We start from the raw sequence: 27,484 nt of genomic DNA on the forward strand, positions 1-27,484 counted from the left end.
GGCTGCAATGCACCATGAGCCGGTGGGGCCAGACCCCCGTTAGAAATCTTATTTAGAAAACCCCTTTAATTCCCAGTGGCTGAGCAGCGCCCCGGCCTCTCAGCAGCGCTCGCCCTTGGGGAGCCCTGCCTGCCCTGCTCCTTGGGGCTGGGGGATAAGGCAACCCCCTGCCACCACGGCTCCCAGCCCAACTCGCCTCTGCAGTCCAGGGCCCCGGCCCCCACAAAGCTCAGGTGGCTGCAGCAGGCGGGAGTGACGAGTCCTTGGGCACTGTGGGGCCACAGGGCTGGGTGCCCCGACACTGCTCCCTGAGCCGCTGGCCCAGCAGGCCCCCACTGCAGCCACAGTCCAGCCAGCCCAGCTACTGATCATCATCCAGCTGCTGCAGCAGCGTCCGACGCCGCTTCTCCAGCTCTCCCTCGCTGGGCTCACTCTCCGACGTGTCCCAGACGTTCTGCATGGGGACAGGGAGAGATTGGGGGGGCAGTGAGCGGCTGCCCCCACCCCACTCCTGCAGCCAGCGTCCTGGTGCTCCAGCTGCCCCTCGTGCAAGCCAGATCCTGACGCTCCAGCCTCTGGCTAGCGAGCTGCCCCCTCCCCTCCTGCCCCGCAGCTGCCCTGGGCTCGCTGTGTCACTTGGTAGGGAGCGTCCCAGCTGGCCGGTGCCCCCCCCGCTTACCTTCTCCCTCTTAAGGCTGCGCGGGGGAGAGCGGCGCCGGCCCTCAGCCCGTTCTGGCTCCTTCACCTTCCGGCCTGTCTCCTTTCCTCGCTCGGCCTCGCTTGGGGGGCTGCTCTGCAAGAGGGCCGGGGCTCAGCATGGCGCCGGCCGGGGGGGGGAGGGGAAGTGGGGGGTGCCAGCCATAGGGCGGGGGGGAGGGAGGGGGGCTGCTAGTCCCACCCCAGCCCCAGTCCTGCGCACTCACCGATTTGTGCCGCCTCTTCTTGCTTTTCTTCTTCTGCTTGCGTGACTTGCGAGTGCCGAGGTCTGCGGCAGAGGGAGCATCAGGCGGACGCGGCCGGGGGCTTGGCCCCTGCCCAGGCCCCCGCCCCAGGCAGCCCCAGCTCCCACCTGAGTCGGGCGAGGACGAGAGTTCGGAGCCGGACTCCGAGCGATTCCGCTTCTTCCGCTTCAGGGGCCGCTGGGGATGGGACTCCAGCTCTGACTCTGAGCCCTGGGGGGCAGGCGAGGGGTTAGCAGGGCCCCACTGGTCCCCCCGCCCTGGCACACGCCCGGCCCGCTCCCACGGCTGGCTCACCGACAGCGAGTGCTTCCGGTGGTGCTTCCTACTTCTCTTGGCGTGTTTCTTGGCCTTGGCGTGGGAGTGCTGGCACTCGTTCTGGGGGGACAGCCCAGGGCTGTCAGGCCCAGCCCGGCCTGGCCCCACACCATGGGAGGGAGAACCCAGGTATGCCACATGGGACCCAGGGTCCACCCCTGCAGCCCTGCCCCCCCACCCCGTGTTTCACAGCCCCTCCCCCTCCACAGCCCCGTCCCACGCACCCCCCCCCCATGGCTCACAGCCCTCCCCTCCACAGCCCCGCCCCCTGCACCCCCCCCATGGCTCACAGCCCTCCCCTCCACAGCCCCGCCCCCTGCACCCCCCCCATGGCTCACAGCCCCTCCCCTCCACAGCCCCGCCCACGCACCCCCCCCATGGCTCACAGCCCTCCCCTCCACAGCCCCGCCCCCTGCGCCCCCCCCCTCCACCGTGGCTCATGGCCCCTCCCCATCCTCACCTCCACCACCTGGAGGAATTCCCGGAAGAGCCGGATCCGCTCGGACTCCAGTGTGATCTGCTCAAAGGCCAGGTCACCCAGGAAGCGCTCCCGCACCTGTGCAGACAGGTGGCTGGGCATGGCCTGGCCGCTCCCCGCCCTGCCCCTCCCCTCCACTGCCTGCCCCCCAGCACAGGCACTGGGGCGTGGCTGGGGCTGGGCAGGAGCCTGGGGGTGGTGGTGGGGGGTGTGCCTGGGCACCGGGGCATTGCCGGGGGCCGGGGAGCAGGGAAGGGGGCACATGGGCATTGCCAGGAGCAGGGGAGGGGGCCCCTGGGCATTGCCAGGGGCCAGGGGGAGCAAGGGAGGGGGCGCCGGGGCGTTGCCAGGGGCCGGGTGCCACAGGGCAGGGGCTCCCCTACCTCATCCCAGGAGGCGCCGGGCTCCAGGGGTGGCGCCGCCTGCCTCAGCATGCTCTTGAAAGCAGCTTCGCGCCGGCGCAGCTTGCGCGCCTCCTCCTTCTCCCGCTCCCGCTCCCGCGCCTCGGCCTTCTCCAGCAGCTGGGGGGCAGACGCGGTGGGGGTCAGGGCACTGGGGGAGGGGGCAGCCCCTGCCCCACACAGTTATACCACACGAGAACGGGGAGGGACCTCGCGGTCATCAGCTCCAGTCCCAGCCCTCCCACCAGCCAGCCCATCCCTGCGAGGCGCCGGCCGACCGGCCTGCAAATCGCTCCAGCCATGGAGATGACGCCAATGCCCCGGGCCTGCCCCTGTCCCGCTGCCACCCTGGCAGTCCCAGCCGCGCTCTCCCTGGCGGCACTTGGCGCCCGTCGCGCCTTGCCCAGCCCGGAGGCCGAGGGGCCAGTTCATCTCCCTCCTCCTCCTGCCCTCGCTGCAGTGCGGGAAAGCCGCTGCGGTGTCCCTGCTCAGCCGCCCTCCCCCAGCTCAGGTCCCCCCCCCCGCAGCCCCTCTCCCCACACGCGAGCCCGGAGCCGGACACAGGACGACGACCTACGCTGTTGAACGTCAGCTTGATGTTGCCAGCATCCAGCGTGGCTGCCCTTTTGTCGAAGCTGATGACGTGGGCAAAGTCCTCGAAGGTCGTCTTCACCTCCACACTGAAGCCGCGATCCTGCCAGGACACAGGCAGCGTCACCCAGGTCGTGTCCCCCCGTCCCCCAGGGCCAGCAGTGCCCCCTCCAGCAGCCGTGTCCAGAAGCGGGCAGGGGCAGCCAGTCAGGTGGAGGCAGGAGCTCAGAGGTGAAGGCCCCGCTGCCCTGCACGTAAAGTGCAGTACAGGGTGGGCTCGCCTCTCCCTAGCCTGGTAATGCAGCTGTCTCTGGGGGGAGCATGGCAGCTGTCTAGGACAGGAGGCAAAGACCAAGCCCCCATCCAGGGCAGAGCATGGGAGTTTCTGATGGCGTGAAAAGAGCAGAGCTGGCCTGCGGCTGGACACCTGGGTGAGCTCTACCTGGGGTGCTGGCAGCGGGCATCAGCCACGAGGGGAACGCAGCTGCAGAGAGAACGTGGGCCTGGCTGCTGGGGCTCACGAGGCCGGGCAGAGGGAGTGGGCCAGTCCAAGGCCCCCTCCACACAGCAGGACACGTGGGGTTGGTCAGACAGGACCCCACCCCCAAGGGCAGAGGCAGCTGCATGCCCTCACCTTTAAGATGTCCTTGATGATCTTCTTCTCGTCATGGAAACGAGCCTTGAGATCTTCCACGTAGAACTTAAACAAGTCCAAGGGGGTGGAGCCTGAGCAGAGGGGGCGGCGTTACGGGCCCAGCCGGGACACCTGGCAGGGTGGGGGGGGGGCGCGTCGGGCTCCGCGAGAGCCCCCCGGCACCCCATACTTGTTCGCACCCTGCCATGGGCAGGCACTTGCAGCAGGCGAGTGACAGAACCCAGAGTCCTGGCTCTCCTCCCGGGGCAGGCACAGCACCCAGGAGGCCCAGCTCCAAAGCTGCTGCTTTGCTCGGAGCCGACACAGCTCTTGAGAGCAGAGCGCAGGAGTCCTGGCTCCCAGCCCACTGCTCGGCCCTGGGCTGTTCTCCAGGCCCCTCACAGAGCACTTGATGAGCCTCACTCAGCGCTGTAGACCCAGGCCCTGAAGGCGAGCGCCTGCTCCCTAGCGCCAGGCCCAAGGCCTGGTGGGAGGGAAGACACAGAAGGGGACTTGGCCAGGGAGGTGGATTGGAACCTAGGGCCTCTCTGTGCTGTAATGGAGGGGTGGGGCCATGCAGTCCATCCGTGGGAACCTGCCTCACTAGGCCCTCCCAGCTCCAACCAGGAGCAGGAGGCCCCCAGCGGAGCCCGCGCCCTGGGCTTTCGGGCCCTTGCTGCAGTCATGGCCGGCCCTTTAATGCGCCCCCGGCTCCAGGCCGGCTTCTGGCCCCCCGCCAGGACGGACAGACCCCGCCCCCACCCCGCCATTCCTTACCGGGCTGGCCCAGCATGTTGGCAAAGCGGGCGTCGGCGCTGAGCGCCGGGTACAGCTCCATCCAGGTGGACATGGAGTGCAGCTGCCCCTTGTCGTGCAGCTCATCGAGAAAGGCCTGGGCAAGAAGCAGCCTGGTTATTCTACGATAGAGCGAGAGAGACCTCGGAGATCAGCCCCCTCCCCTGAAGGCCGGCATGGCCCAGGGGACACCAGCGCCCCGCTCCTGGCAGCCCCGCCCAAGAGCTGGCGGCTTGGAGGAGCAGCAGGGCCCTCAGGCCCCCCTGTGCACTGGGGAGAGCGAGCTGAGCCCCAGGCCCCATCCGTCTGCACCGCCCCTGGGAGCTGAGCCCCGGGCCCCGTCCGTCTGCACCGCCCCTGGGAGCTGAACCCCGGGCCCCATCCATCTGCACCACCCCTGGGAGCTGAGCCCCGGGCCCCGTCCGTCTGCACCGCCCCTGGAAGCTGAGCCCCGGGCCCATCCGTCTGCACCACCCCTGGGAGCTGAGCCCCGGGCCCATCCATCTGCACCGCCCCTGGGAGCTGAGCCCCGGGCCCCGTCCGTCTGCACCGCCCCTGGGAGCTGAGCCCCGGGCCCCATCCATCTGCACCACCCCTGGGAGCTGAGCCCTGGGCCCATCTGTCAGCACCACCCCAGGGAGCTGAGCCCCGGGCCCCGTCCGTCAGCACCGCCCCAGGGAGCGGGCCCTGGGCCCCGGGCCCCATCCGTCCGCACCGCCCCAGGGAGTGGGCCCGGGCCCCATCCTGTGTTCACCACCACACTGGATCGTGCGCCCCACTCAGCACCAGCTGGGTGGCTTTGCCTTGAGGTGGGTCTCAAGTAGCTGCTGCCCCCTGCTGGCCAGTGCAGGCGGCACAGGCTGGGGCGGGGGGCAGTGGGCTTAGGCGCCTGCTGGGCTCTCGGGGGACCGTTATCGGCAGGCAGCCGGCCTGCCAGCAGGGCCAGGTCGCTGCCAGGCTGGTGAGACAGGCCAGGAGCCAGGAGGGAGGCTGGGTTCGAATCATAGACTCCTAGTGCTGGACGGCAGCTTGGGAGGTCATTGCGTCCAACCTCCTGCCCAAAGCAGGATGAATGTCCCCCCCCCCGGCCCCGACTAAATCCTCTGAGCCTGGGCTTGGTCCAGCCGCGACTTAAAAACCTCCAGGGATGGAGATCCCACCACCTCTCTGGGTAACACATTCCAGAGCTTCCCCACCTGCCTGGGAAAGAGCCTTTCCTAATATCCAACCTGCACCTCCCCCTCTGTCACTTCCGCCCATGGCTTCTTGTTCTGCCGTCTGCCACCGCTGAGAACAGCCTCTCTCCGTCCTCCTTAGGGCCCCTTCAGGAAGGTGAAGGCTGCTATCAAGTCGCCCCTCCTTCTGCTCTTCTGCAAACTAAACAGGCCCAAGTCCCTCAGCCTCTCCTCATAGGTCATGTGCTCCAGCCCCTCGTCATTTCTATTGCCCTCCACTGAACCCTCTCCAATGCATCCACATCCTTTCTACACTGGGGGGCCCAGAACTGGACACAAGACTCCAGATGTAGCCTCACCAGTGCCGAGTAGAGGGGAATAACAACTTCTCTAGCGTTGCTGGAAATGCTCCTGCCAATGCACCCCAATAAGCCATTGGCCTTCTTGGCTACAAGGGCACGCTGTTGACTCACATCCAGCCTCTCATCCACTGTAATCCCCAGGTCCTTTCCTGCTGCACTGCTACTGAGCCAGTCGGTCCCCAGCCTGTAACAACACTTGGGATTCTTCCATTCCAAGTGCAGGACTCTGCACTTCTCCTTGTTGAACTGCATCAGATTTCATTGGGTGCAATCCTCCTATTTGCCTAGGTCACTCTGGACCCTGTCCCTGCTCTCCAATGCATCTCCCTGACCCCACAGCTTAGCGTCAGCTGCATATTTGCAGAGGGTGCAACCCATCCCCTCCTCCAGGTCCTTAATAAAACCAGCCTCAGAACCAATCCTTGGGGTGCTGCACTTGAAACTAACCGCCAAGCGGACAACGTCAAGTCCTGCTCTGCCTCCAGCTGCCTCAGGACAGGCGCCCTGGGGCTCCCTGCGCTGCAGCTGCCACTCTGGCTGCAGCCAGGGCAGAGGGGCCTGGTGCTGCAGCGACTCTGGCCAGGTGGCAGGTGGAAATACAATTGAGGGACGAGTGCTCCAGCTGGCCTAGCACTGCCACAGCCAGGCTCCTGTCGGCCTAATGCCGGCTCTAGGGGGCATTTTCCTCCACTCGGTGCTCGGTCACGTCTGGGCCAACATCCCAGCCTTCACTCCATGCCCAAGGACAAAGTTCCCCACAGCACCCTCAGGAGCACAGCCGACAGCCCCTGCTCTGAGCCGGCAGCAGTTGTGCCCGCGGCGGAGGAGAGCGAAGGGCTCTCGGATGTCGGCAGGGTGTGAGCATCACCGTGCGAGCAGGGTCAGCGGCGTTCGCTCGGGCCCAGGGAGGGAAAGACTGAGCCACCCGCCGACTGCCTGACGGCGAAGCTGCAGAACTGAGCCCTGGGCGACCCGCCCAGCTGTGGCAGCAGAACTGGGGGTGCAGCAGCATGAGGAGACACGGCCCAGGCCAGAGCTCCAGGAGGAGGCAGTCCAGGCCTCAGGGCTGGGCTCATTAAACCCTCCTGACGGGCACTGCCAGGGCCGGGGGAATTATGCCTAATAGTGACGAGCTCCCTCCAGATACAGCCTCCTCCGGGCCCAGCCCTGACCCCCTCAAAGCCTCTCCAAAGGGCTGGGCAGCCTCACACTAGAGCACCAGGCTGCCCTACCTGACTGAACCCAGGCCCTGAGCCTTCTGCCTTGCTGGGGCCCCCGTGCGCAGCTACCTGGAAGGCCTCTCGATTCTTGCGCTGCTGGCGCCTCTCCCGCAGCCTCGTCTTCTCCTTCTCCTCCTCCTCCTCCTTCTCCAGCGTGCGGATGTGCTCCTCGAAGCAGATCAGTGCGTCCTCCTTGTCCATGTCTGCAGGCGGCGCAGGGGTGAGCTGGGGGCAGGCGACACCGGGGGGGAGGGGGCAGGGCAGAACAGGGCAGGAAGGAGCTGGGCCAGCAGAGGCCTGGGCTGGGGGAGCTGGTGGCACATAACAACCCTTTGCCCGTCGTCTGAGGGATGCCCCATGATTATAAAGTAGGGATGGGCGCCAGGACTCCTGGGTTCTCTCCCCAGCTCCGGGAGGTGGGTGAGATCTGGTGGGTTAGAGCAGGGGGGATGGGCGCCAGGACTCCTGGGTTCTCTCCCCAGCTCCGGGAGGTGGGTGAGATCTGGTGGGTTAGAGCAGCGGGGGTGGGCGCCAGGACTCCTGGGTTCTCTCCCCAGCTCCAGGAGGTGGGTGAGATCTGGTGGGTTAGAGCAGGGGGGATGGGCGCCAGGACTCCTGGGTTCTCTCCCCAGCTCAGCCAGGTGGGCAAGACCTGGTGGCTTAGAGCAGGGGGGATGGGTGGCATATAACAACCGTTTGCCCCTCATCTAGAGGGATGCCCCATGATTATAAAGTAGGGATGGGCGCCAGGACTCCTGGGTTCTCTCCCCAGCTCCGGGAGGTGGCTGAAACCTGGTGGGCTTGAGCAGGGGGGATGGGCTCCAGGACTCCTGGGTTCTCTCCCCAGCTCTGGGACGTGGGTGAGATCTGGTTGGTCAGAGCAGGGGGGATGGGCGCCAGGGCTCCTGGGTTCTCTCCCCAGTTCTGGGAGGCGGCTGAGACCTGGTGGGTTTGAGCAAGGGGTTGGGGGGAGGGGCACCAGGACTCCTGGGGTCTATGGCTAGTGCTGGGAGGGGGATGATTAGAGCACTGGGTGCAGAAATCCCAACTCTCAGTCTCCTTGGCATGTACTGTTTTGGGGAGCCAGGCCGGTGTGCTTGGAACCAGGGCTGGTCCCGGGGCGGGGGGGGGTGTTACACCTCCCCACAGTGCCACAGGAGTGGGGCCCAGGACAACCCTTCCCTTCTTGCCACAAGCCGACCTCCTCCCCAAGCAATGTGGCCCCAGGGGATTGTGGGGGCACGTCACCCAGCAGCAGAGGTTGCCCCCCGCCAGCTCTCCACGTGGGCAGAAGGAAGGGGAGTGCGCTGGGACTCAGTGCAGTGGGCTGGGAGGGGCAGAGCAGGTGGCTGGGCCACTCCCCCCACCTGTGTGGGGGGCACATGACCCCTGCGGCTGGTGCACCAGGCCCCCAGCAATCCCACAGGTCCCGCCCACAGGACATTGGCATGGCTGCGGCGGGGCCCCAGAAGCGCAGGGCCTGGGACATGTGCTCCACTCATCCCAGGGGCAGGACAGCACTGTTAAAGGGTTGGGGGGTGGAGGGGGGTGCGGTCTGTGCCATTTAAAGCCAGGCTGGCCTGTACCATGTATCTCGGCAGGAGAGGTTTGGCCTGCACCATTTATTGGGGGGGGGAGGGGTGCAGCTAGTCTGTGCCATTTATTTTGGGGTGAGGAAAATTGCTGGCCAGTTCCATGTGATCCTGGGGTGGGGGAATCCCTTTATTTTGCCATGCTCACAGGCTTGGGGTGACAGCCTCAAGCAGACACCCCCCTCCCAGCAGCCACACACCTCCCACAGAAACACCGACCCGGGGACCTATCCCTGCAGCAAACTCCGTCAGCAGCTCTGTCTGCACAGACACTGTCACTCGGCCTAAGCACAGCAGCCGCACCATCTGCAGCTCCCCCACCTGCACAGCCCCAATGTGATCTACACCAGGGAGGGCTGGCAGTGCCTCGCCAGGGCCAGCCTCTGCGACACAAACCCAGCATCACACTCACCCGCAGGGGCCACTTTACCCTCCCTGGCCGCGTAGTGAAGGGCTGGAAAGGGGCCATCCTTCTCCCAGAGGGTTTTTACCACAAGGAGAGAGAGGGAGGCATCTGCATTGGAATTCATCTGCAAATCTGATGCCCAAACAGAAATCTCAACTGGCTTGTGCATTACAAGGGCAATTTCCCCCTTGGAGGTTCGCAGAAGTGAGACACAGCCAAGTTAATCGACTCCATTAACTCTACTAGTGACTATTTCCAGGACAGCTCTGTCTCCAGAGCCGAGGAAGTGGGTCTGCCCACAAGAGCTCTTCACCTAATAAGCTATTTTGTTAGTCTTTAAAGGGTGGCAGGACTGCAGACTAACACGGCCACCTCTTGATTTGTACTCGGGACAGGTAACTTCCATTCACTCTCCCCCGCCTGCTCCCTGCGATATAACCCTGGATTCCGCTTTTCCTCTCCATCGCCAGCTGAGGAAGTGGGTCTCACCAACCAAGCTCACGACCTAATACATGCGCTAGTCTCGGAGGTGGCACAGGACTGCTTGCCGTTTATTTGGGGGCGTGGCTAGCCTGTACCACTTATCTTGGGGCCAGGGGCCGGGGGCGGGGCTGCCCTCACTCTGCAGGTCCTCGTCCTCGGCGAAGGTGGGGTTGTCCATCAGGTACTGCTGGGCCTCGGACCAGGTGGTCTGGAAGCTGACGTTACTCATGTTGTCCAGGATGTTCTTCAGGGCTTGGATGTTCCGCTTGCGCAGCTGTTTGGCATGTTCCTGTGCAGAGATGGGCCGCATCAGACCCGCCACGGCACCAGGGACCCCCGGCTCCCATCTGCTGCAGCAGCCACCCACGGGCTCTCCCAGGGCAGTGGCTACTGTGGTACAAACCAACAGCACCGGTGGCCATGGCGCCCTCCCTCCACAGGTGATGCTCCTAAGCCAGCTGGCACCGCAGCTGTAGCTCTGCAGGTCCGCGGCACGACAGGCCCCGGGTGCTGAAAACATGATTCCAGCCTAAAGCCCCCCTCCCCCTCCAGGGCTCTGTCCCCTCAACACCGCGACACCGGCTGAGTCACACCTGCCCGAGCACCATTATGGGACAGCCCGGCTCTGCCAGGACACCGCCTGAGTGACACCTGCCCGAGCACCGTTATGGGACGGCCCGGCTCTGCCAGGACACCGCCTGAGTGACACCTGCCCGAGCACCGTTATGGGACGGCCCGGCTCTGCCAGGACACCGCCTGAGTCACACCTGTCCGAGCACCGTTATGGGACGGCCCGGCTCTGCCAGGACACCGCCTGAGTCACACCTGCCCGAGCACCGTTATGGGACGGCCTGGCTCTGCCACGACACCGGCTGAGTCACACCTGCCCGAGCACCGTTATGGGACTGCCCGGCTCTGCCACGACACCGGCTGAGTCACACCTGCCCGAGCACCGTTATGGGACGGCCCGGCTCTGCCACGACACCGCCTGAGTCACACCTGCCCGAGCACCGTTATGGGATGGCCCGGCTCTGCCACGACACCGGCTGAGTCACACCTGCCCGAGCACTGTTATGGGACAGCCCGGCTCTGCCACGACACCGGCTGAGTCACACCTGCCCGAGCACCGTTATGGGACGGCCCGGCTCTGCCATGACACCGGCTGAGTCACACCTGCCCGAGCACCATTATGGGACAGCCCAGCTCTGCCACGACACCGCCTGAGTCACACCTGCCCGAGCACCGTTATGGGACGGCCCGGCTCTGCCACGACACCGCCTGAGTCACACCTGTCCGAGCACCGTTATGGGACGGCCCGGCTCTGCCAGGACACCGCCTGAGTCACACCTGCCCGAGCACCGTTATGGGATGGCCTGGCTCTGCCACGACACCGGCTGAGTCACACCTGCCCGAGCACCGTTATGGGACTGCCCGGCTCTGCCACGACACCGGCTGAGTCACACCTGCCCGAGCACCGTTATGGGACGGCCCGGCTCTGCCACGACACCGCCTGAGTCACACCTGCCCGAGCACCATTATGGGACGGCCCGGCTCTGCCACGACACCGGCTGAGTCACACCTGCCCGAGCACTGTTATGGGACAGCCCGGCTCTGCCACGACACCGGCTGAGTCACACCTGCCCGAGCACCGTTATGGGACGGCCCGGCTCTGCCATGACACCGGCTGAGTCACACCTGCCCGAGCACCATTATGGGACAGCCCAGCTCTGCCACGACACCGGCTGAGTCACACCTGCCCGAGCACCATTATGGGACAGCCCGGCTCTGCCACGACACCGGCTGAGTCACACCTGCCCGAGCACTGTTATGGGACAGCCCGGCTCTGCCATGACACCGGCTGAGTCACACCTGCCCGAGCACCATTATGGGACAGCCCAGCTCTGCCACGACACCGGCTGAGTCACACCTGCCCGAGCACTGTTATGGGACAGCTCGGCTCTGCCGTGACACCGGGCAGGTCCCACTGGCCCCATTATGGGACAGCTCGGCTCTGCCGCAACACTGGGCAGGTCCCACCGGCTCTGGCACCATTATGGGACAGCTCGGCTCTGCTGCGACACTGGGCAGGTCCCACTGGCTCCGGCACTGTTATGGCAGCCCAGCTCTGCTGCAACACCGGGCAGGTCCCACCGGGCCCAGCACTGCCCAGCACCGCAGCTGGGACCCATCCTTACCTTCTCTTTCTTGGCCAGGAAGAAGAGCACATCGTCGTAAAGCTCCTTGCGGTCGCGCTCCGGGACCACAGCCCAGACCTCCTGCCCCCCGAACATCTGCTCCGCTTTCCTGAAGGGACGAGGCAGCTACTGGGGCGTGCTCAGCACTGAGCCCCAGGCCCGGCGAGACATGTCTCCCAGAGAGAGAGACCCAGAGCGGGCTGAGCGCTCTGACAGGGCAGGGGCAGAGGCCAGCAGGGCGCCCGGAGGGGGTGACACAGTCAGGGATTCCTGGTGTTAGCCGTGGCTTCACCACCTCCCCGCATATTGCTTCCTCAGCAGCTCAGCCCCACTGCACCCAGTGAGGCCGAACCCCTCGCGCCATCTGGCTGGGGGCCCCCAACCTGCCCAGATCCCGCAGAACAGCCCCCGCAATGTACTGACAGCTCCTCTGCCAGGGAAGGGGGCCCTGGGGCTACAGCGCAGGGCGCCAGGACTCCTTGGTTCTCTCCAGCCTGGGGGTGGGAGGCACTCAGGGTCGGTTGGATCCTGATTGTTAACAGCCGTGTGCACCACCCTAAGCAGTGCCCCGTTCAGGGACCCTCCGTCCAGCACCCTAAGGCTGGGCCCCAAAACCACTTGGATCCCCTCCCCTAGCGGGACACAACCCCCAAGCCCAGATGCTCCTCTCCCCCGGCTCTGCCTCCCCCAGGCTCTGCCCCTACCCCGAGCGCGGCCGCTCGCCCCCCCCAGGCTCTGCCCCCCCCCGAGCGCGGCCGCTCGCCCCCCCCAGGTTCTGCCCCCACCCCGAGCGCGGCCGCTCGCCCCCCCCAGGCTCTGCCCCCACTAACCCCCCGAGCGCGGCCGCTCGGCCCCACCAGGCTCTGCCCCCCCCCGAGCGCAGCCGCTCGGCCCCACCAGGCTCTGCCCCCGCCAGGCTCTGCCCTCACCCTGAGCGCGGCCACTCGCCACCACCAGGCTCTGCCCCCCCCGAGCACGGCCGCTCACCCCCACCAGGCTCGGCCCCCCCCAGGCTCTGCCCTCACCCCGAGCGTGGCCGCTCGCCCCCCCCAGGCTCTGCCCCCCCCCCGAGCACGAACACTCACCCCCACCAGCTCTGCCCCCCCCCGAGCGCGGCCGCTCGTCCCCACCAGGCTCTCCCCCCCCGCCCGAGCACGAACACTCGCCCCCCCCAGGCTCTGCCCCCCCCCGAGCACGAACACTCGCCCCCACCAGGCTCTGCCCCCACCCCCCCCCGAGCGCGGCCGCTCGCCCCCCCCCGGCTCTGCCCCCCCCGAGCGTGGCCGCTCGCCCCCCCCAGGCTCTGCCCCCCCCCCGAGCACGAACACTCACCCCCACCAGCTCTGCCCCCCCCCGAGCGCGGCCGCTCGTCCCCACCAGGCTCTCCCCCCCCGCCCGAGCACGAACACTCGCCCCCCCCAGGCTCTGCCCCCCCCCGAGCACGAACACTCGCCCCCACCAGGCTCTGCCCCCACCCCCCCCCCGAGCGCGGCCGCTCGCCCCCCCCCGGCTCTGCCCCCCCCGAGCGCGGCCGCTCGGCCCCACCAGGCTCCCCCCCCCGCCGAGCGCGGCCGCTCGCCCCCCCCAGGCTCTGCCCCCCCCCCCGAGCGTGGCCGCTCGGCCCCACCAGGCTCTGCCCCCACCCACCGGTAGCGGGTGATGGAACTCATGCGCTCGTGCTGCTCTAGGAAGCGCTGCAGCTCCTCTTTGGCCTCCTTGGCTCGCAGCCGAGCATCCTCCTTCTCTTCCTTCTCCCTCTGGGCCTTGTAGGCGTTGAAGGCCTGCTTCTTCTCACTCAGCTTGGGCAGGGCGCTGGGCAGGGCAGGGCAGGGCAGGGCTGGGTGAGGGGCTCCCTCGCAGGCTGCAGCTCCAGGGTGGGAGCGCAGCTCCTCCAGCCCCAGCCTCTTCCGCGGGGTGCACTGTGGGGAGCAGGGTGGGCCTGGCCCCTACCTGTATCGTGGGTCATCCATGATCATCTTCATAGCCAGCTCCCACGACGTGTTGGAGGGGACGCCCTGCAGCCAGATGCGAGGACTCAGCTGGAGGTGCCAGGCTCCCTGCCCTGGCCAGCCCTCCTCCCCACACACGCAGAGCCCCCGGCCCCTGCCCCACGCAGTACCTTGTCCTTCAGCAGCTCCTTAAAGGCCAGCTTGGCCTCATCCTTGGTGCTCCAGGGGCAGGCGCTCCGCTCCCCAGCCCCCGGCTCCTCCTCCTCCTCCTCCCGCCGGCTGGGCTCGGCGCTGCACCGGGACGGGACGCACACATGGGGTCACGGCAGGAAGGGTGGGGCCGTGCCCCAGGGGGCCCAGGCGAAGCGGGAGAGGGCCACAGGCTGGGGGCATCCTGCTCGGCTCAGCCACAGCTGGGGCGGGGGGAGGGAAGGCCATGGGAGCAACCCCAAGGGGCGGGGGGGCGGAATCGGCTGGAATCACCCCCAGGGAACAGCTGGGCTCTCTCCCTCCCACATCTCCTGCTCACATGCTCAGGAGCAGAGCCCGGCACCTGTGCGAGCTGGGGGCCAGGGCCCATGGCCAGGGATCCCAGACTTGCTGGGGAGAGCTGGCCAATGCCCAGCACCCGCGGAAGGGCTGGACCCACAGAGCCAATGCCCCCGGTCCCTGGAGGGACCCTGCTGTGGTGCCATCCCCATCACCTGCTGGCCAGGTCCTCCGGCTGCCGGGCCACCTCCTCTGGGCCTTCGGCCGCGTCCCCCAGCACCGGCGTCTCCTGCTCCTCCCCACCTGGCACATCTGGGTCCGCCTCGCTGGCAGCTGAGGACGGGCTGGGGCTGGAGGGGGCGGAGGGTGTCTCCGGCTGCTTCCTGGGACAGCAGAGAAGGCTGGAGCCTGGGTCTGGTGGGACGGAGTGGAGCCCACGCAGCTCCTGGGTGCCAGACCCCTGGGCTCGCAGTGCAGTGGGGCCACCACCCATGGGCTGCCTGGCCCCCTAGGTCCCTCGCCAGGGGTGTCTGCTTTGCCCTCCCCATGACCCCAGCAAGGGAGGTACCTGCCCTTGAAACCCATAAGCCAAGCAGACGGGGTCCCTGCCAGCACCCCCGCCTGCCCCGGGGGCCTTGCTGAGGGTCTGGCCCCTCTGGCTCCTGGGAGCGGCGTCACCCTGCTCTTACCGCCCTGGGTCCGAGCCCCGGGGGCAGACGCCAGCCACTCACCCTGCCTCCTCCTCGGCGATCAGCGCTGCAAAGGGGGAAAACAGAGAGCCCGGCCGTTACTCGGGGCCGGGGCAGCGCCCGGTGGCCAACGTGGGGGCGTCATTTCGAGGGGCTCTGCCAAGTGTGAAGGCTGCCCCAGGGCGGGGCCCGTCACTGGGCCGACTGGTCGGCTAAGGACTGGCTGAGCCGACAAGGTTCGACCGAGGCTCCGGGAAGGCCCTGGGAGACCTGGGGTCCAGCCTAACGCCAGCTCCACAGGGGCCCGACCGAACGTGCCGAGGCCGGGCTCCAAGACCCAGGCTGACGGAGAAGGGCCAGTCCGCGGCATCTGGCCAGTGGTGTGCGGCGCCGGCCGGCCTCCACTCCGGCGTGTGCTCCGCTCCTTGTGCCGCGCCCAGAATGCCAGGGCCATGCGCACGCCAACAACCCTCTGTTCCCAACAGGCTGCTGGGGCGGGGCGGGACGCGGTGGTCCCTGCCAGCTGAGCGTTGGGGCGGCCGCCCAGGAGAGGTCCGGGGCCGCCCAGGTGACTGGCAGAGGCCCCCAGCCGCCAGTGCATTTCTATGGGTGGTGCCTCAGTGCACAGAACAACAGTTATTCAGCACATGGATGGAAAAGCAGAGGGAAGACAGGTGTGGCAGCTGCCCCTGAGCTCAGGGCAGGAGTCTGGTGCGGTGGCACTCGCTGGGTCGAACTCAGGGGAGACACGGTGCTCAGGGCACACTGAGACCCACAGGGCTGAGCCAGCCTGGCCCACGGGGATTGCGCCTGTGCTCCCAGCAGCGTGGCTGCCCTGGCCCCCAGCTCCCTGGGCTCCCAGCCCCTTTACCCTCCAGCTCGTCCAGGTCCCGCGGCTTGGTCCAGCGCGACTCCTTGCTCTGGGAGTTGTAGTAGTACGACTTGCCCGTGTCCGACTTGTACTCTCGCCAGGGGCACTGGGACAGCAGCAGCTGCAACGGGGCAGAGCAGGGAGCCTTGAGCCGCGCAGGAGGAGGGGTTAGCACCAGGGAGCCGGGAGGCAGGACGCCTGGGCTCCATCCCGCCCTGAGGGGCGGCTGGCGAGAGCGGAGACCTAAACCCTCGTGTTCTGTTCCGTTCGGCCTGGCTACAGGTGCCTGCTTCCAGCCGCTCTCCAGGGCTGCTGCGCAGCTGTCGCTGAGCTGTGGGGTCCCTTCCCAGAGGTGGCTGCATCTCAGGGCTGGGTGAAGGGCTCCGAAGGAACTCACCTCTGCTTTGGACTTCAGCTCATCCGGCTTCTCCCACGTGGATTGCTTGGAGTTGCAGTTGTAGTAGTAAGTGCGCCCGTCGGGGGCCCTGTGCTCGCTCCAGGGGGGCTTCTGGCACCACAAGCCAGAGCGGGGTCAGGAACAGCCAACCAGCCTCCCCCAGCCCCCACCACACTGCTTAACAGGGAGACCCCCCGCCACCCCTGGGCCACACTGCTCAGCACAGTCCCACCCCGACCCCACCGCTCAGCAGGGACCAGCTCACCCCCCCAGGGCCCATGCTGCTCAGCAGGGAAACAGCCCCCGGCCCCCCAGCACCGCTCAGCAGGGACCCAGCCCCACCTCCTCCCTCTAGAGCAGGACCCGATCCTCCTGCCACAGCAGACGACCCGCCAAACTCCAGATGGCTCCAGCCGGGCTGCGGGGCGGAAGCGCTGGCGTGACTCAGCTCGCTGGCACGAGGGCAGTTTGCAGCCCCCATGAGGAGCTTCCCCACGCTCAGCAGCTTGGCTCTTGGCCCCAGTCCCCCAGCAAGGGGTCACCCGTGATCTGGCTGCACCCCCGGTGTGTCGGGACGGGGGGCCAAGCTCCCCACTTCCAGGGCATTTCTCTGTCTCCGGACATGCCCCCCGACCACCAGAGCCGAGCCAGCGACCACTCCACAGCTACAGGCAAGGGGGGCTGGCGCCACACGGTACCTTTCGGGGGGCGTCCTGCGCAGGGGGGATGCTGCCCATCAGGCTCTGCCGGACGGGGGCCACCAAGGGGGACGGGAGCTAACGGGCAGGAGAGGGACAAGAGTCATTTCCTGCTGCAGACTCCGCCGGTGCCCCACTCCCGACCCACAGCTCCCGACAGCCCAGCCCTGCCGGTGCCCCAGTCCCAACCCACGGCTCCCGACAGCCCAGCCCTGCCCCCCAGCTGTGCCGGTGCCCCACTCCCGACCCACAGCTCCCGACAGCCCAGCCCTGCCCCCCAGCCCTGCCGGTGCCCCACTCCCGACCCACAGCTCCCGACAGCCCAGCCCTGCCGGTGCCCCAGTCCCAACCCAAGGCTCCCGACAGCCCAGCCCTGCCCCCCAGCCGTGCCGGTGCCTCACACCCCTCCCATTGCTCCCGACAGCCCAGCCCTGCCGGTGCCCCACTCCCGACAGCCCTGCCCTGCCCCCCAGCCGTGCCGGTGCCTCACACGCCTCCCATTGCTCCCGACAGCCCAGCCCTGCCCCCCAGCTGTGCCAGTGCCCCACTCCCGACCCACAGCTCCCAACAGCCCAGCCCTGCCGGTGCCCCACTCCCGACCCACGGCTCCCGACAGCCCAGCCCTGCCGGTGCCCCACTCCCGACAGCCCAGCCCTGCCCCCCAGCCGTGCCGGTGCCCCACTCCCGACCCACAGCTCCCGACAGCCCAGCCCTGCCGGTGCCCCACTCCCGACAGCCCAGCCCTGCCCCCCAGCCCTGCCGGTGCCCCACTCCCGACAGCCCAGCCCTGCCCCCCAGCCGTGCCGGTGCCCCACTCCCGACCCACGGCTCCCGACAGCCCAGCCCTGCCCCCCAGCCGTGCCGGTGCCCCACTCCCTACCCACGGCTCCCGACAGCCCAGCCCTGCTGGTGCCCCACTCCCGACCCACAGCTCCCGACAGCCCAGCCCTGCCGGTGCCCCAGTCCCGACCCACAGCTCCCAACGGCCCAGCCCTGCCGGTGCCCCAGTCCCGACCCACAGCTCCCGACAGCCCAGCCCTGCCGGTGCCCCACTCCCGACCCACAGCTCCCGACAGCCCAGCCCTGCCGGTGCCCCACTCCCGACCCACAGCTCCCAACGGCCCAGCCCTGCCCTGCCCCCCAGCTGTGCCGGTGCCTCACACCCCACCCATGGCTCCCGACAGCCCAGCCCTGTTGGTGCCCCACTTCTGACCCACGGCTCCCAACAGCCCAGCCCTGCCCTTCCCACCCAGCCAGGGCCCCTCACTCCCAGCCCACAACACTGCCTGCCCAGCCTCAGCCCCTGCTATTTCTGAGGCCAAAGAGCTGGGAGGAATCCCTTAAAGGGGAGAGCGCCTGCACTGCCTCCGAGCTGAGCTCTGGGGCAAGAGGGGGCTACTCACTGTGGGTGCTGGGTGGACTGGAGGAGCTAGAAAACAAGAGCCGTGTGTTACTGGGGGTGCTGGGTGCTGCTATCACTCTGGGAGCTGCAGGTTCCCAAGAGACCCCAGCAGGGCAGGGTCCAGGCATCTCGCGCAGGACGGGGGGCTGGGTCCCGGCATCTCACACAGGATGGGGCAGGGCCCCGCCTTGGGGTCAGGGCTGGGACCCGGCATCTCGCGCAGGATGGGGCAGGGCCCCCTTGGGGTCAGGGCTGGGTCCCGGCATCTCGCGCAGGATGGGGCAGGGCCCCCTTGGGGTCAGGGCTGGGTCCCGGCATCTCGCGCAGGACGGGGCAGGGCCACCTTGGGGTCAGGGCTGGGTCCCGGCATCTCGCGCAGGACGGGGCAGGGCCCCCTCAGGGTCAGGGCTGGGTCCCAGCATCTCGTGCAGGATGGAGCAGGGCCCCCTTGGGGTCAGGGCTGGGACCCGGCATCTCGCGCAGGATGGGGCAGGGCCCCCTTGGGGTCAGGGCTGGGACCCGGCATCTCGCGCAGGATGGGGCAGGGCCCCCCTTGGGGTTAGGGCTGGGTCCCGGCATCTCACGCAGGACGGAGCAGGGCCCCCTTGGGGTCAGGGCTGGGTCCCAGCATCTCGCGCAGGATGGGGCAGGGCCCCCTTGGGGTCAGGGCTGGGACCCGGCATCTCGCGCAGGACGGGGCAGGGCCCCCTTGAGGTCAGGGCTGGGTCCCGGCATCTCGCGCAGGAGGGGGCAGGGCCCCGCCTTGGGATCAGGGCTGGGTCCCAGCATCTCGCGCAGGACGGGGCAGGGCCCCCTTGGGGTCAGGGCTGGGACCCGGCATCTCACGCAGGACGGGGCAGGGCCCCCTTGAGGTCAGGGCTGGGTCCAGGCATCTCGCGCAGGAGGGGGCAGGGCCCCGCCTTGGGATCAGGGCTGGGTCCCAGCATCTCGTGCAGGATGGGACAGGGCCCCCTTGGGGTCAGGGCTGGGACCCGGCATCTCGTGCAGGACGGGGCAGGGCTGGGACCCGGCATCTCGCGCAGGATGGGGCAGGGCCCCCCTTGGGGTCAGGGCTGGGACCCGGCATCTCACGCAGGACGGGGAAGGGCCCCCTTGGGGTCAGGGCTGGGACCCGGCATCTCGCGCAGGATGGAGCAGGGCCCCACTTGGGGTCAGGGCTGGGAGCCGGCATCTCGCGCAGGACGGGGCAGGGCCACCTTGGGGTCAGGGCTGGGTCCCGGCATCTCACGCAGGATGGAGCAGGGCCCCACTTGGGGTCAGGGCTGGGACCCGGCATCTCGCGCAGGATGGGGCACGGCCCCCTTGGGGTCAGGGCTGGGTCCCGGCATCTCATGCAGGATGGAGCAGGGCCCCACTTGGGGTCAGGGCTGGGAGCCGGCATCTCGCGCAGGACGGGGCAGGGCCACCTTGGGGTCAGGGCTGGGTCCCGGCATCTCACGCAGGACGGGGCAGGGCCCCCTTGGGGTCAGGGCTGGGTCCCAGCATCTCGCGCAGGACGGGGCAGGGCCCCCTTGGGGTCAGGGCTGGGTCCCGGCCTCTCGCGCAGGAGGGGGCAGGGCCCCCTTGGGGTCAGGGCTGGGTCCCAGCATCTCGCGCAGGATGGGGCAGGGCCCACTTGGGGTCAGGGCTGGGACCCGGCATCTCGCGCAGGATGGGGCAGGGCCCCCTTGGGGTCAGGGCTGGGACCCGGCATCTCGCGCAGGATGGGGCAGGGCCCCCCTTGGGGTCAGGACTGGGTCCCGGCATCTCACGCAGGACGGGGAAGGGCCCCCTTGGGGTCAGGGCTGGGACCCGGCATCTCGCGCAGGATGGGGCACGGCCCCCTTGGGGTCAGGGCTGGGACCCGGCATCTCGCGCAGGATGGAGCAGGGCCCCACTTGGGGTCAGGGCTGGGAGCCGGCATCTCGCGCAGGACGGGGCAGGGCCACCTTGGGGTCAGGGCTGGGTCCCGGCATCTCACGCAGGATGGAGCAGGGCCCCACTTGGGGTCAGGGCTGGGACCCGGCATCTCGCGCAGGATGGGGCACGGCCCCCTTGGGGTCAGGGCTGGGTCCCGGCATCTCACGCAGGATGGAGCAGGGCCCCACTTGGGGTCAGGGCTGGGTCCCGGCATCTCACGCAGGATGGAGCAGGGCCCCACTTGGGGTCAGGGCTGGGAGCCGGCATCTCGCGCAGGACGGGGCAGGGCCACCTTGGGGTCAGGGCTGGGTCCCGGCATCTCACGCAGGACGGGGCAGGGCCCCCTTGGGGTCAGGGCTGGGTCCCGGCATCTCGCGCAGGACGGGGCAGGGCCCCCTTGGGGTCAGGGCTGGGTCCCGGCCTCTCGCGCAGGAGGGGGCAGGGCCCCCTTGGGGTCAGGGCTGGGTCCCAGCATCTCGCGCAGGATGGGGCAGGGCCCACTTGGGGTCAGGGCTGGGACCCAGCATCTCGCGCAGGATGGGGCAGGGCCCACTTGGGGTCAGGGCTGGGACCCGGCCTCTCGCGCAGGATGGGGCAGGGCCCCCCTTGGGGTCAGGGCTGGGACCCGGCATCTCGCGCAGGACGGGGCAGGGCCCCCTTGGGGTCAGGGCTGGGTCCCGGCATCTCGCGCAGGACGGGGCAGGGCCCCCTTGGGGTCAGGGCTGGGACCCGGCATCTCACGCAGGATGGGGCAGGGCCCCCCTAGGGGTCAGGGCTGGGTCCCAGCATCTCGCGCAGGATGGGGCAGGGCCCCCTTGGGGTCAGGGCTGGGACCCGGCATCTCACGCAGGACGGGGCAGGGCCCCCTTGGGGTCAGGGCTGGGACCCGGCATCTCACACAGGATGGGGCAGGGCCCCCTTGGGGTCAGGGCTGGGACCCGGCATCTCGCGCAGGACGGGGCAGGGCCCACTTGGGGTCAGGGCTGGGACCCGGCATCTCGTGCAGGATGGGGCAGGGCCCACTTGGGGTCAGGGCTGGGACCCAGCATCTCGCGCAGGACGGGGCAGGGCCCACTTGGGGTCAGGGCTGGGACCCGGCATCTCGCGCAGGACGGGGCAGGGCCCCCTTGGGGTCAGGGCTGGGTCCCGGCATCTCGCGCAGGATGGGGCAGGGCCCACTTGGGGTCAGGGCTGGGACCCGGCATCTCGCGCAGGACGGGGCAGGGCCCCCTTGGGGTCAGGGCTGGGACCCGGCATCTCACGCAGGATAGGGCAGGGCCCCCTTGGGGTCAGGGCTGGGACCCGGCATCTCAGGGCCCCCTTGGGGTCAGGGCTGGGACCCGGCATCTCGCGCAGGACGGGGCAGGGCCCCCTTGGGGTCAGGGCTGGGACCCGGCATCTCAGGGCCCCCTTGGGGTCAGGGCTGGGACCCGGCATCTCGCGCAGGACGGGGCAGGGCCCCCTTGGGGTCAGGGCTGGGACCCGGCCTCTCGCGCAGGACGGGGCAGGGCCCCCCTTGGGACTGGCATGGCCTCAGGTGCTCCCCTGAGGTGCAGCAATGGTTTTAGTCCTTCTCTGAGCCGGTGGGGGTGGCAGAAAGTCCAGACACTCCCTCTCCCTGCTATGCCGGACCTGCCCCCTCTCCTCTGCTCCCCCATGGAGCACCCCTGCCCTGGACCCTGGCACTCACCGCCAATGGGGTCTGTCCCGGGAGCTGCCTGCCGAAAGAGAAATGGGCCATGAGGTACTGCTTGGACCCAGCCAGACCCTGCACCAAGGGCCCGTGGGCCTGCAGGGCCAGCCTCCCCTGTAGGGAGGAAACTGAGGCACAAGGTCAGGTGCTGCCAATGTCGCAGCTGGCATGTCGGTGGCGGTGCTCGAAAAGGAACCCAGGAGTCCAGGCACCTGGCCCACACCAGAGCCCCAGGACAGGGGGCAGAAGGCCCCCACTACGTTCTGCCCCAAGCCAGGCCCCATCAGGCACGGCTGGCTGAAAAAGGGAGGGGGCAGGGATGCTCACCACTGCAGGGACAGGACCAGCTGGCACCCCCGGCATCAGCAAGCCTGGCATCATGGGAGGCACCATAGGCGGCATCTAGGGGACAGACAGGTGGCAGGGCGGATGGTAGAGAGGGGCCAACCAACCTAGAGAACCGGCCAGCGACTCCCGCTCAGACCCTGCCTGCGGGAGCCCAGCTCCAGCACAGCAGCGACCCCCGCTCAGACCCTGCCTGCGGGAGCCCAGCTCCAGCACGCCAGCGACCCCCGCTCAGACCCTGCCTGCGGGAACCCAGCTCCAGCACAGCAGCGACCCCCGCTCAGTCCCTGCCTGCGGGAACCCAGCTCCAGCACAGCAGCGACCCCCGCTCAGACCCTGCCTGCGGGAACCCAGCTCCAGCACAGCAGCGACCCCCGCTCAGACCCTGCCTGCGGGAGCCCAGCTCCAGCACGCCAGCGACCCCCGCTCAGACCCTGCCTGCGGGAACCCAGCTCCAGCACAGCAGCGACCCCCGCTCAGACCCTGCCTGCGGGAGCCCAGCTCCAGCACAGCAGCGACCCCCGCTCAGACCCTGCCTGCGGGAACCCAGCTCCAGCACGCCAGCGACCCCCGCTCAGACCCTGCCTGCGGGAGCCCAGCTCCAGCACAGCAGCGACCCCCGCTCAGACCCTGCCTGCGGGAGCCCAGCTCCAGCACAGCAGCGACCCCCGCTCAGACCCTGCCTGCGGGAACCCAGCTCCAGCACGCCAGCGACCCCCGCTCAGACCCTGCCTGCGGGAGCCCAGCTCCAGCACAGCAGCGACCCCCGCTCAGACCCTGCCTGCGGGAGCCCAGCTCCAGCACAGCAGCGACCCCCGCTCAGACCCTGCCTGCGGGAGCCCAGCTCCAGCACAGCAGCGACCCCCGCTCAGACCCTGCCTGCGGGAGCCCAGCTCCAGCACAGCAGCGACCCCCGCTCAGACCCTGCCTGCGGGAACCCAGCTCCAGCACAGCAGCGACCCCCGCTCAGACCCTGCCTGCGGGAGCCCAGCTCCAGCACAGCAGCGACCCCCGCTCAGTCCCTGCCTGCGGGAGCCCAGCTCCAGCACAGCAGCGACCCCCGCTCAGACCCTGCCTGCGGGAGCCCAGCTCCAGCACGCCAGCGACCCCCGCTCAGTCCCTGCCTGCGGGAGCCCAGCTCCAGCACAGCAGCGACCCCCGCTCAGACCCTGCCTGCGGGAACCCAGCTCCAGCACAGCAGCGACCCCCGCTCAGACCCTGCCTGCGGGAGCCCAGCTCCAGCACAGCAGCGACCCCCGCTCAGACCCTGCCTGCGGGAGCCCAGCTCCAGCACAGCAGCGACCCCCGCTCAGACCCTGCCTGCGGGAGCCCAGCTCCAGCACGCCAGCGACCCCCGCTCAGACCCTGCCTGCGGGAACCCAGCTCCAGCACAGCAGCGACCCCCGCTCAGACCCTGCCTGCGGGAGCCCAGCTCCAGCACAGCAGCGACCCCCGCTCAGACCCTGCCTGCGGGAGCCCAGCTCCAGCACGCCAGCGACCCCCGCTCAGACCCTGCCTGCGGGAGCCCAGCTCCAGCACACCAGCGACCCCCGCTCAGACCCTGCCTGCGGGAGCCCAGCTCCAGCACGCCAGCGACCCCCGCTCAGACCCTGCCTGCGGGAACCCAGCTCCAGCACACCAGCGACCCCCGCTCAGACCCTGCCTGCGGGAACCCAGCTCCAGCACGCCAGCGACCCCCGCTCAGACCCTGCCTGCGGGAGCCCAGCTCCAGCACAGCAGCGACCCCCGCTCAGACCCTGCCTGCGGGAACCCAGCTCCAGCACAGCAGCGACCCCCGCTCAGACCCTGCCTGCGGGAGCCCAGCTCCAGCACACCAGCGACCCCCGCTCAGACCCTGCCTGCGGGAGCCCAGCTCCAGCACAGCAGCGACCCCCGCTCAGACCCTGCCTGCGGGAGCCCAGCTCCAGCACAGCAGCGACCCCCGCTCAGACCCTGCCTGCGGGAGCCCAGCTCCAGCACAGCAGCGACCCCCGCTCAGTCCCTGCCTGCGGGAACCCAGCTCCAGCACAGCAGCGACCCCCGCTCAGACCCTGCCTGCGGGAGCCCAGCTCCAGCACAGCAGCGACCCCCGCTCAGTCCCTGCCTGCGGGAGCCCAGCTCCAGCACAGCAGCGACCCCCGCTCAGACCCTGCCTGCGGGAACCCAGCTCCAGCACAGCAGCGACCCCCGCTCAGACCCTGCCTGCGGGAGCCCAGCTCCAGCACAGCAGCGACCCCCGCTCAGACCCTGCCTGCGGGAGCCCAGCTCCAGCACGCCAGCGACCCCCGCTCAGACCCTGCCTGCGGGAGCCCAGCTCCAGCACAGCAGCGACCCCCGCTCAGACCCTGCCTGCGGGAGCCCAGCTCCAGCACAGCAGCGACCCCCGCTCAGACCCTGCCTGCGGGAGCCCAGCTCCAGCACAGCAGCGACCCCCGCTCAGACCCTGCCTGCGGGAGCCCAGCTCCAGCACAGCAGCGACCCCCGCTCAGACCCTGCCTGCGGGAACCCAGCTCCAGCACACCAGCGACCCCCGCTCAGACCCTGCCTGCGGGAGCCCAGCTCCAGCACAGCAGCGACCCCCGCTCAGACCCTGCCTGCGGGAGCCCAGCTCCAGCACAGCAGCGACCCCCGCTCAGACCCTGCCTGCGGGAACCCAGCTCCAGCACGCCAGCGACCCCCGCTCAGACCCTGCCTGCGGGAGCCCAGCTCCAGCACAGCAGCGACCCCCGCTCAGACCCTGCCTGCGGGAACCCAGCTCCAGCACAGCAGCGACCCCCGCTCAGACCCTGCCTGCGGGAGCCCAGCTCCAGCACACCAGCAGGGCAAACTGGCCACGGAACCAGCATCGCGCTGGGCTTTTCCCAGCCTCTTTGGTATCAATGTTCAATAGGAGCCTTTGGGGGGCTGAGCCCCAGCCCAGCACTCATCACAGCCCCCCCCGTTATGCTGCTCAACCATGTCCCCTGCTTCCCCCGGCCTGGACGGAGTCAGTGGCCTGTGGCCACAGGCACGTGGGAACCAGTGCTGGGAGAGAACCCAGGAGTCCTGGCTCCCAGCCTCCCCCACTCCGAACTGCCAGGCCCGGCTCCCCTCCCCAAGCCAGGATGGAACCCAGGAGTCCTGGCTCCCAGCCCCCGACTCTGAACCGCCAGGCCTGGCTCCCCTCCCCAAGACAGAATGGCACCCAGGAGTCTTGGCTCCCAGCCTCCCCCACTCCGAACCACCAGGCCCGGCTCCCCTCCCCAAGCCAGGATGGAACCCAGGAGTCCTGGCTCCCAGCCCCCCTGCTCTGAATCACCCGACACCCCGCTCCCACCCTGGAGCCAGGGATAGAACCCAGGAGTCCTGGCCCCTAGTTCCCGCCCAGCCAACGGCTCCCCTGTATTTGATGTCCTGCTGCTGCACTGACACTCCACCCTCGGGGTCAGACAGATGCCACGCAGGCGAAGGGACCGGCTTTACCTGTCCTATGGGTGGGGGGCCTGCCATGGGCGGGAGCAGAGGTGGCATCATGCCAGGGGGCAGAGGGGGCATCGCTGGTGGTCTCTGCCCGATAGGCGGGAGTCCCATTGGGGGGAAGGGGGGAGGGATTCCAGGAGGAGGCATCTAGGAGCAAGAAAAGACAGGCGCTGCACCTTGCTGCCAGCCCAGCCTCCTGCCGCAGGGACTGGCCCTGGCTACTGCAGCAAGTGACGGGCACAGGCTCAGCTCCTCCTCTTCACCGTGGCACCACCCGAGTCAGCACAGGGGCTTTGCATGGCCACAGCCGCCCTGCCTGCTAACAGGGCACCAGAAAGCAACAAGCGTGCGTTGCACACGCGCACACGTCTCCCCTTCCATGTGAACATGCACACCCCACACCCTTGCCCGTGAACACACACCCTGGCATGCTCACAGCCTTGCACCCACGCTACACATCGACACGCACACGCATGACCTTAGACACGGACACGCACACATGACCAGCATGTTGCACTGGGTGTATTTATCCCACACAGCCAGGTTGCCGTGCGCTGGGACAGGCTGGCGTGGCAGGTAACTTACAAAGGGTGGCGGCATCATCGGGGGGGCGGTGGGAAAGGGGGCCGGCTGCCCCGTGGGGCCACTGCTGGAGTCCGGAGCTGACTGTCAACAGCAAGAGAAGAGGAGGAATGCAGGCGCCAGCCGGTAGGAAGGGACGGCCTTGCGCTGAGAGCGGGGGCCGGGCGCAGGACTCCTGGGTTCCGGGCCCAGCCCTGCAGCACACTGCCCAGAGCCGCCTCACGCAGTTGCTGAGCCACAGCTGGTTTACACTGAAGCAGACAAGGGAACACAAGCCAAGCGAAGGCCGGAACCGCGGGCCGAGGAGAAGCTGTGCCTTCCCCAGCCGCCTGCAGCCCTGCCAAGGACCCCGGGCTGGTGCTCCACCCTGGCAGGCTGCAGACGCCCGTGACCCTGAGAGGTGCCCCAGTAAGGTAAGGTGGGGGGTGCAGAGTGTGGAACAGATGTCGGATCCCCCAGCTGCCAGGCGGGAGCCAATGGCTGAGCCAGCCGGGGCAGGCGAGACGAGCTGGTCACCGGGGGCCCTCGGGCCTGGAACCCCTGCGCTGCTCCAGCAGGCAGTGCGTGCAGAGCAGCGGCGGCCCCCAGGCCAGTACGGGCAGCTGTGGGCCACGCTCCAGCACAGAGCCCCTGGGGCTCGCGACAGCCCAGCCGGCCGGGGACAGCCGGCGCACACAGAATGGAAGGGAGAGTGGACGGAGGGTGTGTATGGACAGAGAGAGGGCTGGAGTGCATGCGGGGGGATTGCTACAGGGTGCGAATGGGGAGGCTGGAGGGAGGGAGGGTGCAGGGATGGATGGGTGTAGGGATTGGTGGATGGATAAATGGATAGAGAGTGGGGGAGGGAAGGACGGACAGATGGATGGATGGGCGGGCGGCTGGGTAGAGGGCAGGGGTGGGCATGGACAGACAGACGGACGGGTGGGCAGCTGGGTAGACAGTGGGGAGCGTTGGATGGACAGACGGACGGGCGGGGGTGGGGAGGGATGGATGGACAGAAAGAGAGGCAGGCGGCTGGGTAGAGGGCAGGGGTGGGGAGGGATGGACGGACAGACGGGCGGGCGGGCGGCTGGGTCGAAGGCGCGGAGGGATGGACGGACAGGCGGGCGGCTGGGTAGAGGGCGGGATGGACGGACAGATGGGCGGGCGGCTGGGTAGAGGGCGGGGGTGGGGAGGGATGGACGGACAGACGGGTGGGCGGGCGGCTGAGGGGTGGGGAGGGATGGACGGGCGGGCGGGTGGCTGGGTAGAGGGCGGGATGGACGGACAGGCGGGCGGGCGGGTGGCTGGGTCGAAGGTGGGGGTGGGGAGGGATGGACGGGCGGGCGGCTGGGTAGAGGGCGGGATGGACGGACAGACGGGCGGGCGGGCGGCTGGGTAG

At 68.9% G+C, this 27,484-nt stretch overlaps 1 protein-coding gene across 4 annotated transcripts; it reads right to left on the minus strand.

Annotated features, from left to right (window-relative positions):
• Positions 1-44: 44 nt before the first annotated feature.
• On the minus strand, positions 45-26,908 carry PRPF40B (pre-mRNA processing factor 40 homolog B). Of its 4 annotated transcripts, none has more exons than XM_074979521.1 (26): positions 26,107-26,908; positions 25,525-25,668; positions 22,045-22,119; positions 21,715-21,742; positions 18,106-18,131; positions 16,703-16,780; positions 16,005-16,115; positions 15,608-15,728; positions 14,779-14,803; positions 14,263-14,430; positions 13,729-13,849; positions 13,560-13,624; positions 13,257-13,421; positions 11,610-11,718; positions 9,553-9,703; positions 7,003-7,136; positions 4,159-4,273; positions 3,382-3,473; positions 2,734-2,850; positions 2,139-2,276; positions 1,738-1,833; positions 1,257-1,337; positions 1,070-1,172; positions 924-985; positions 680-788; positions 45-454 (listed from the first exon to the last, which is right to left on the minus strand). In XM_074979521.1, the coding sequence occupies exons 1-25, from the start codon at positions 26,122-26,124 to the stop codon at positions 723-725; spliced, it is 2,409 nt and encodes an 802-aa protein (XP_074835622.1). In that variant the 5' UTR covers positions 26,125-26,908; the 3' UTR covers positions 45-454; positions 680-722. The 4 variants fall into 4 exon arrangements, with proteins under 4 accessions (XP_074835622.1, XP_074835620.1, XP_074835621.1 ...); XM_074979519.1 differs by having other exon boundaries at positions 680-793; positions 26,107-26,907; XM_074979520.1 differs by having other exon boundaries at positions 924-1,172; positions 26,107-26,907.
• Positions 26,909-27,484: the final 576 nt, after the last annotated feature.

The sequence above is a fragment of the Carettochelys insculpta genome, chromosome 29, assembly GCF_033958435.1.
Source record: "Carettochelys insculpta isolate YL-2023 chromosome 29, ASM3395843v1, whole genome shotgun sequence".
Lineage (NCBI taxonomy): Eukaryota > Metazoa > Chordata > Testudines > Carettochelyidae > Carettochelys > Carettochelys insculpta.